At 38.9% G+C, this 10,130-nt stretch overlaps 1 protein-coding gene across 1 annotated transcript; it reads right to left on the bottom strand.

Moving 5' to 3' along the window:
• Positions 1 to 1,741: 1,741 nt before the first annotated feature.
• rd3 (retinal degeneration 3, GUCY2D regulator) lies at positions 1,742 to 9,063 on the bottom strand. The gene is made up of 3 exons (XM_039691873.2): positions 8,884 to 9,063; positions 5,588 to 5,908; positions 1,742 to 2,472 (listed from the first exon to the last, which is right to left on the bottom strand). Exons 2-3 carry the CDS (start codon positions 5,872 to 5,874, stop codon positions 2,106 to 2,108), a joined length of 654 nt encoding a protein of 217 aa, XP_039547807.2. The 5' UTR covers positions 5,875 to 5,908; positions 8,884 to 9,063; the 3' UTR covers positions 1,742 to 2,105.
• Between the last annotated feature and the right edge of the window lie 1,067 nt (positions 9,064 to 10,130).

The following is a 10,130-nucleotide window of genomic DNA, read 5'->3' as shown; positions in this document are numbered from 1 at the left end:
GTGTTTGAAGATACATTTATTTTCCACAGGCTTTATAGCTGCATGAATTAATACACATTAATCAGCATCCCAGCACGCTTACAAATATTTCTTTGTCGACAGACAAGCTCATTATTTCTCCAGACTTTAGCTATATTTTTATATTCATCATACGTTTACATATATGGAACTAATATATGTAGTTTATAATGCATAGCATTTTCTCACTATTGTCAGGATTCATTCACAGCCATACATTCCTAAAGATATTTGAGAAAGTTTGGAGTTCTCTGCAGTTACACTGTTATTTTGATGGTTTATTATACAGTGAACTCGTTATCATGTTCAAGAAACCAATTTGAAATGATTCGAGCTTTGTGACATGGTGCATTATCCTGCTGGAAGTAGCCATCAGAGGATGGGTACATGGTGGCCATAAAGGGACAGACATGGTCAGAAACAATGCTCAGGTAGGCTGTGGCATTTAAACGATGCCCAATTGGCCATTACACCACCACTACTAGCCTGCATAGTGGTAACAAGGCATGATGGATCCATGTTCTCATTCTGTTTACGCCAAATTCTGACTCTACCATCTGAATGTCTCAACAGAAATCGAGACTCATCAGACCAGGCGACATTTTTCCAGTCTTCAACTGTTCAATTTTGGTGAGCTCTTGCAAATTGTAGCCTCTTTTTCCTATTTGTAGTGGAGATGAGTGGTACCCGGTGGGGCCTCAAGGTTGTGTGTGTTGTGGCTTCACAAATGCTTTGCTGCATACCTCGGTTGTAACGAGTGGTTATTTCAGTCAAAGTTGCTCTTCTATCAGCTTGAATCAGTCGGCCCATTCTCCTCTGACCTCTAGCATCAACAAGGCATTTTCGCCCACAGGACTGCCGCATACTGGATATTTTTCCCTTTTCACACCATTCTTTGTAAACCCTAGAAATGGCTGTGTGTGAAAATCCCAGTAACTGAGCAGATTGTGAAATACTCAGACCGGCCCGTCTGGCACCAACAACCATGTCACGCTCAAAATTGCTTAAATCACCTTTCTTTCCCATTCTGACATTCAATTTGGAGTTCATGAGATTGTCTTGACTAGGACCACACCCCTAAATGCATTGAAGTAACTGCCATGTGATTGGTTGATTAGATAATTGCATTAATGACAAATTGAACAGGTGTTCCTAATGATCCTTTAATCCTTTAAGTGTTATAAACATGAAATTTTGGAACTTTAAGAAGTTCATCAGCATGGCCTACTAACTAGTCATTACCTAATGTGCAACATCATTCTTTGAGCATGGAAAGATACTCTTTAGAAAGAACGTGAAAGGTATAATTGTCTTTTACAATAATCAAAAAAAGTATAAGATACTATAGAGGCATTTGTTAAAAATGTAGGTTATCGTCACTGTAACGCAGAATCATAAGCTCTTTATTTTTTTCAGCACAATAAAATGGAAAACGTATATTGTTCTTATAGTGCAAGATCCTAAATTCTACAGTTACACTGATTGTACTGTGACTCAAATTTAAATGTCATGCAAACACCTCATTACATAATTGGACATACATTGTAAAACAACAAGAAAAAAAAATAATAATTTCCACACCAAATACAGGCCCACTTGGTTTGAATAAGGGGACGAGGCTACTAAAAAGCTAAAAACTAGACCTGCATTGAAAAAAATAAATAAATGAACAACCAAACATACAAAAACAAACATATATATATAGGCTATATATATATATATATATATATATATATATTACCGTAAAGGTCATATAATAACTTTTTTTCAAGGGAAAATTTGTATCATTTCACAATAACAAATTTAATCTAATGGTAAATGAACAGATAAATATATCTTATTCTATTTTAGGAATTTACTGCACAAATTCAAAAATAAATTGGGTTTATGATCTGTAATCCTTGTAAGATTTATTGATTTGTTATGAATTGCTTATAAGACTTCAGTTTTATTTCCCAACATAAACATGCCTCTTGGCTCCATGCTTAAACCTCGGAATATAGATAAACTGAAAGTGAAGGGGATGCTGGGAATATCAGCCAGTCATTGACTTGGACTGGATCCCGCTGAATCCCACTCACAGACACTCAAGCTTTCCCATTGATTCCCTTGTGCCGGATCTCTGGCATGCTCCACACGCGCTGCGCTTTCTCCGCTGTCAGGCTAAGACCCTTCTCAACATCCTCACACACAGTTTTGACGTCCATGCCGTCTTCGTCTGAGCCGCAATTGCTCGATTTCAGTCCCAAGGTGCTGCCGAAAGGGTTGATCCGCACACGAGACTTGAAGTTCATCAGCGACAGGCTTATGGAGCGTCTGTTGTTCCACTGGTGGGTCAGACGCTGAGCCTCCTGCTCCTCATGAACGCGCTCAAGTGTTTCCACAAGCACAGAACGGAAGAGTCCGGAAACCTCTTGCACCTCAGGTTCGTTCTCCATCAGCACCTGCCGAAACCTGTGAAGAGAAAGACTTTATAAGATTTTATAGCTGTTAAACATCTCTTTCTAAAATCTGTGCTTTGTAACCTGTGCTGAAGTAAATGTTGTTGCTTATGCGCTGCTTTCTCGGCGTGAGTGTAATACGCCAAGATTTCAAAGAAACGTGCGAAACAACACGACTTGTGTCTCCACAAGGATACTATGAGATCCTGTTTCAGCCTCAGTGTAAAAAATAAATAGGTAATTGTGAGATAGTCACACGACATGTAAAGTCATTATGAAAAACAAATAGCAACTGCTTATAAAGTTACAATGTGAGATATAAAGTTGCAATTGGGAGCTATAATTTTGCAATTGCGAGATATGAAATCGAAATCAATGCAACAATTGTGAGATTTAAAGACACAGTTTGAAAATAGTCACAATTGCAATATACACTCACCTAAAGGATTATTAGGAACACCTGTTCAATTTCTCATTAATGCAATTATCTAATCAACCAATCACATGGCAGTTGCTTCAATGCATTTAGGGGTGTGTTCCTGGTCAAGACAATCTCCTGAACTCCAAACTGAATGTCAGAATGGGAAAGAAAGGTGGTTTAAGCAATTTTGAGCGTGGCATGGTTGTTGGTGCCAGACGGGCCGGTCTGAGTATTTCACAATCTGCTCAGTTACTGGGATTTTCACACACAACCATTTCTAGGGTTTACAAAGAATGGTGTGAAAAGGGAAAAACATCCAGTTATGCGGCAGTCCTGTGGGAGAAAATGCCTTGTTGATGCTAGAGGTCAGAGGAGAATGGGCCGACTGATTCAAGCTGATAGAAGAGCAACTTTGACTGAAATAACCACTCGTTACAACCGAGGTATGTAGCAAAGCATTTGTGAAGCCACAACACACACAACCTTGAGGCGGATGGGCTACAACAGCAGAAGTCCCCTCCGGGTACCACTCATCTCCACTACAAATAGGAAAACGAGGCTAAAATTTGCAAGAGCTCACCAAAATTGGACAGTTGAAGACTGGAAAAATGTAGTCTGGCCTGATGAGTCTCGATTTCTGTTGAGACATTCAGATGGTGGAGTCAGAATTTGGCGTAAACAGAATGAGAACATGGATCCATCATGCCTTGTCACTGTGCAGGCTGGTGGTGGTGGTGTAATGGTGTGGGGATGTTTTCTTGGCACACTTTAGGCCCCTTAGTGCCAATTGGGCATCGTTTAAATGCCACGGCCTCCCTGAGCATTGTTTCTGACCATGTCCATCCCTTTATGGCCACCATGTACCCATCCTCTGATGGCTACTTCCAGCAGGATAATGCACCATGTCACAAAGCTCGAATCATTTCAAATTGGTTTCTTGAACATGACAATGAGTTCACTGTACTAAAATGGCCCCACAGTCACCAGATCTCAACCCAATAGAGCATCTTTGGGATGTGGAGGAACGGGAGATTCGTGCCCTGGATGTTCATCCCACAAATCTCCATCAACTGCAAGATGCTATCCTATCAATATAGGCCAACATTTATAAAGAATGCTTTCAGCAACTTGTTGAATCAATACAACCATAGAATTGAGGCAGTTCTGAAGACGAAAGGGGGTCAAACACATAGTATGGTGTTCCTAATAATCCTTTAGGTGAGTGTATATAGGCACATTATCAGATGTAAAGCCAGAATTAAGAGAAACCATCACCACTGGTCATATTACACAGCACAAAACATCAGCCTTATCTTCCCGATGTTAATCGTCACCTGTGGTCCCTATGGGAGCAAACATAAGCCCATGAGTCAGAGTGAACTAAGATGTTCTTATGAAATCTTAAAACAGGTTTCCAAGCAAGGTTCTCCAACTAAATCAATGAATCAGTGTTTTCTTCATATTCCTTCTCATTCTTTCATTAATCATTACAGTCCTCTAAAAACTCACTTTTCACAGGTCCTCATGGGAAGGACTAGATCATCCTTCAACACTTATTAAAAAAAAGTATTCCCTGACAAAGTTGTAGGAATAACTTAAAGAATTTCAAAGATAGTTTGCTTGAAACTGAAAATTGTCGATATTTACTCAACCTGGTTCCAAACCTCTATGCAGTTATTCCTACACTACATATTCAGTTTAGTGATCATATGCTGTCAAACTCCAAAAACTACACACAAAAAAATCACCATGAAAGTAATCAAAACCTTCTAAAGTCATACAATAACTTTCTAAGGAAGAGACAGTCAAGTCACTTTTATTTATATAATGTTTTATACGAAACTGTAATAATGATATAATGAATATAATGATATAATGAATCAATGATGCAATAAATGATTCAATTCTGCTGTAAAGCAGCTCTGAAAAGACAATAATAAATAGTCATTATTCAAGTGAAATCAGTTCAGTGTGTTAATTCAGTTTGGCTCAATAACTATGTACAGCAGTAAAACATTCACAATGTTTTCTGTCCTTTTTAACTCTTAAATGCTTGAATGTTTCACCAATCATTATTACATAGTTGAGACTTTAGTGATATACAGTTTATCTAACCTACCTGTCGCAACAATATAAAACACTCCTGATATTGGAGTAACAATTACAGAAGAATAAAATAAAGCATATGTTTTTACTTATGGAGCTTGAAGGGTTTGTAGTTCCAGACCTGTATGACTTTTCTTCCTCCAAAGTTGGTAACTGAACTGTTGTACAGACAAAAAAAAATATTTTATGTTCCACAGAAGAAAGAAAGTCATAAAGGTTTGGAGCGACAAAGGAAATTATGACAGAATTTTCAGTTTTGGGTGAACTATCCCTTTAATCAATTGTTTATAAGTGAAGGGGGGCTAAAAAAATGGTTGCCATGCTGTCGTCACCCGAAAAAAAAGGAACATCGTCAGTTGGGGCTTATCTGAATCTGTCAGGTGTGTATCCCGTGAGGTTTGCAATTATCACTTCAGCAGGTTAGAGCTTAGCTCACCTACAGTAAAAAAGCATGGCAGCCTTTGTGCACTTACTAGAGACATCACGAAGACGGCTTAGTAAACTAATTACCCAGATCAACCTCCCCTGAACCTGCGGTGACGAACATCCTCATTTTGAAAACAAAAGGCATAATATGGAGCATTTAACCCATCTGTCTCACCTTTGTATTGCAGGTCCGCAGTATGCTGGTGGTACTTTGCTGCACAGGTCCTCCAGGCCCAGTCTCTCTCCTTGGCTGATGTCGAAAGAGGTACGTGGGGCACTCATGAGCCAGCTGTAGTCCACGCCGCTCTTCAGCCTGCGGTATTCGTTGTCTCGCTCCCGCTGCAGCCTCTCGGCCTCCTTCATCTGCCAGCTCAGTTCCAGCATCAGGGTGTCCACAACTACTTCAGACGGCTCACGCCGCGGGCTACGATTGTACGGCTCGTTCCAGCTGAACCACGACATGCTCGGTCACCAGCCCTCTGCTGCTCACTTTTACCTGTAGGGGTACAGTAATTCAACCCTCAGGTTGTGTTCCGGTCATTTTGACTTGGAGACAATTTTCCTTTTACCATGAAAATACTGGTTAATGTTATCGCATCGAACTAAAACTTACTGACTTTGCTCACATTTTTGGTACCGTGTTACACTTATGATGTTCCAGTTCAAAAATAGCCAGGCCTATTAATTAATAATAATAATTGCGGTAATATTTTAGTTTGGGGTCCAACTCTCACTATAGTTATAGCTTATTAGCATGCATATTGCTAGGATATTGGCTGTTTATTGGTACATCTAAAGTAGATATTAATGTCTTATTCAGTATGACAATATTATTACCCAATATCTAAACCAACTGTCAGAACCAAGGCTAGAACAAAGCCTTGAGGGCTGAATGAAGGAGAAGGTAGAGGACCCAGTTGCAGAAACGAGAGCTCAGTCATGTCTCATTTAATTCATTCAGGAAGTAATTCCAAAACAGAATATCCAAATATCCCAAAGAATCATTACAAAAAAAATCCAACAGAGGGTCCAGAAACAAAGGGTAAATGTGATTTCCCAAACAGGAAACTAAAAAACTTCCATGGGAAAAAATAAGGACAACAAAATGGAAACAGTCAGATAATGAAATAAGTCCAGAGAAAATCACAGGTGGACTTTACCAAAATACTGAAGAAGTTTTGGTCTCAACATTACAAACACTGCACAAAAACCAGAGGAACAGAGCAACTTAAATACACTCACAGGAAATGAGGCACAGGTGAGAACAATAGCAAACACAGAACGTTCCCCTAACATTCCCGAATGGTCCCATGAGGTTATTTTTGGGGGAACCAAACAAGAACGTTATAGGAACGTTCCGTGTAGGTTATTTTTAGGTTCAGTTTTTATAACGTAAGGAGAATGTTCCGAGAACATTCCCTTAACCTTAAGGGAAAGTTCTAGGAACGTTCTGGAAACCAAAAACTAACGTTCCCAGAACCTAAATTTGTTTGCTTGGCGCTTGATAAAATGGCGGGAAACTGAAATGAAACACAATGAAGGCCTCTAGTAGTCAAAACTAGTCCATAAACCTAACACTTAACTAACTTATCTATTAGTAATAATTGGGAGGTTATTGAGGCAAAAGTGGTAGTTAATAGTTGGTAAACAGTGAGAATTGGACCCTAATCTTAGGCCCTGTTTACACGAGAACCCACGTGGGTGAAAACGTAAAAATATTTTATCGGATGTGCATTTCGTTCACACGGCGACTATGTTTTTGGGGCTTAAAAACGCAAAAATTGAAACCACCCTCCAGAGTGGAAATCTTAAAAACGCTCCATCGCCGCGTTTCCGTGTAAAGGGTAAAAACGCAAAAGTCTGCTAGACAGTGAAGGTTGTACGCAGGCGCACGGATTTGGTGTTGTTGTGTGGCAGTGCTTCACATCGCCACCTAGCCGCCTGGAGTGAATACTACATCGAATTTCACACACTTTTGCGTCACCATAAGCACGCAGATTTCCCACCCAAAACGCTTGTCTAAACACAGAATAAGTGATAAAGCAACGCCACTTTTGCGTTTTCTCTTCAGATCGTTTCTGTGCAAACATAAAAAAACATACCTTCCGTGTAAGGTAAAGTCTGACCAAAACATTATGCTTTGTTATTCCACATATTGGATTCAATCTTTTATCAACTCTTTTTATCTGAGTTAGGAAAGGATTTGAACTGGTTGATCAGAGTGTTTGAGTGAAAAAAAGTTCACACAAGCTTATTCACCTCAAAAACAAAACAAAACAAAGCAAAAATTAGATCAATGAGGCCGTTATCAATCAGTTCTAAAACTAAATACAAAATCTGTGCTAATTGAAACAAAATAAGTTGACAAAAAGACTGAATCCAGAGTTTGGCAAAAATTAGAGATTTACAACCAATTTAAAAGTCAGTCATTTTGGACCAGGAACATCAAATCCGGTAAAGGATTTTCACAACAAAAGTGTGTTGATGATGGGACTCTGGGATTTGTGTTTTTGTAGACCTAACACCTTTCCTTTTTCATTTCACCTTGAAATTAGTCCTAAAATGGTTGAGCATGGAAAAATGTAGAAGAACAAAATGAGAAGGACTCTCTTTTGATGTGAATTTAAAGGATGCTGACCTAGATTATCAGGTGGTGACCAAACATGGAAGATATCTATTTATTGTACAAAAGTTAAATTCAAACATTGATATTTACTGATATCAAATTATATGCAAAATGGTAAATTTGATCAAGAAAACTTGCTCTTAGAATGAGGGCATGTCACGTAACCATGGCCAGGTTGCTCTAGGTAATTTGGCTAGCTTCTACCGATTGATTTTGAGCCAAAATACTGACACACAGAATGAGACATCAACAACAAAAGATATAAAAAATATTTTCCCTTCCATTAAAACCTATTTCTTTCTATTCTTACTCACTATGGTTACTATTAGTTGCATTTTATTCATTGCATTTAGCTATATCACTACAAAGGATTTATTTTCAAACTATTTTCACTCAGAAATGGGCAATTCATTTTCCACAAAGAAATCCACAAAGTAACATTTTGAAGTAGAAAGACTGAAATAGTATTTTCTTGCGAATTATAGTCCAATAATCTTTTTTATGTATCTTATCCTGACATCATTAAATTATTATCATTATGTGATCATTACAGTTATGCGATCATTATGTGACCCATAAAAAAGAGACGATTGTGGCTTAAATGCTGAAACGAAAACCAGTTTAAGCTTCTTAACTAAAAGTACTATCATCAATGTCCACCTGTAACCAGTAACATCACTGTAAATCACTGCCGGTGATTCTCAAAATGCAAAGTTTGTCATCTCAAAACGTGTTGAATTCATCACTCTTGTGTTTTTCTTTCTCTTTGTTCACCCACCCACTCCTCCGCCATTCTCTTTTGCTATTTCCTCTTTATTAATTCCTAATTTGTTCGTTCTCCTTACCTTGATAAGTGATCTGGTTGTCTTGTAGGGCTTGTAGTTGTGCAATGGCTCAGGTCACATTTCCTCTTTGAGATTGCTCTGAAGTGCCTTTCTGTTTTCGGTTGCTATAGCGATGCTCCCAAAGCCTATTCTGCCACATGCATCATCAGCTGAAAGGCAGCAGACGGGATGGGAGGGCAGAAGAGAGGGGGAGGACGGGTCATGCGCTGCATAAACAGATTATGTGTGGGCAATGAGGTCATGTGACTAAGTCGAGTAATCTTGTAAAAAAGCTTTATTCTCTTTTGTTTATTAATTGTAATCAGCATCTTAGGAAAGCCATCCTCCTGTAAACGAGCTCATATATGACCCATTGTGTTCCTATAGCTTAGAGAGCAATTACATGACATCAAAACTTTGCAATTTTAAAAATCTGATGATCATGATAGTCAGCATGATTTGAGAATGTGCCAAAAATTCATGAGGCTGAATGCAAGCCAGCAAGAGTTCACATGCTACTAACAAAATATGTTCTAAAAGAGTTGTCGTTAAAGGGTTAGTTCACCCCAAAATTAAAACGCTGTCATCATTTACTCGCCCTCATGTCATTCGAAACCAGAAAGACTTTCGTTCAATTTCTTTTTAATGAACTCTGAGAACTTTGTGTCCATTCCATTGACAGTCTAAGCAGCTGCCTCTTTGATGCTAAAAAAAGTTTATAAAAAAAACTAATCCATATGAATTGAGTGGTTTAGTCCCAATTTTCTGAAAAGACACGGTTCACTTATAAACACTGATTAGTGAAGAAGCTCAACCAAATTTGCTTCACGCACAAGAACAAACCTCATTGGTTCTTGCTGAAGCTCAAACGTGCTGTGTAACACGAGAATGAACCTCATTGGTTCTTTCTGAAGCTCAAACGTGCTGCGTAACATGAGAATGAACCTCATTAGTTCTTGCTGAAGCTCAAACGTGCTGCGTAACACGAGAATGAACCTCATTGGTTCTTGCTGAAGCTCAAACGTGCTGCGTAACACGAGAATGAACCTCATTGGTTCTTGCTGAAGCTCAAACGTGCTGCGTAACACGAGAATGAACCTCATTGGTTCTTGTTGAAGCTCAAACGTGCTGCGTAACACGAGAATGAACCTCATTGGTTCTTGCTGAAGCTCAAACGTGCAGCGTAACGCGAGAATGGACCTCATTGGTTCTTGTTGAAGCTCAAACGTGCTGCGTAACACGAGAATGAACCTCATTGGTTCTTGTTG

The sequence above is a fragment of the Pimephales promelas genome, chromosome 13 (assembly GCF_988280905.1).
Source record: "Pimephales promelas chromosome 13, fPimPro1.hap1.1, whole genome shotgun sequence".
Lineage (NCBI taxonomy): Eukaryota > Metazoa > Chordata > Actinopteri > Cypriniformes > Leuciscidae > Pimephales > Pimephales promelas.
This window is presented reverse-complemented; position numbering and strand designations above follow the sequence as displayed.

What these genes read in the sequence shown, in the direction of transcription:
- rd3 (XM_039691873.2), bottom strand. Translation starts at nt 5,874, where the DNA reads ATGTCGTGGTTCAGCTGGAACGAGCCGTACAATCGTAGCCCGCGGCGT. An exon ending in TGCGGACCTGCAATACAAAG is followed by an intron (nt 2,473 to 5,587) that starts GTGAGACAGATG and finishes TTCTCTTCACAG; the next exon opens with GTTTCGGCAGGTGCTGATGG.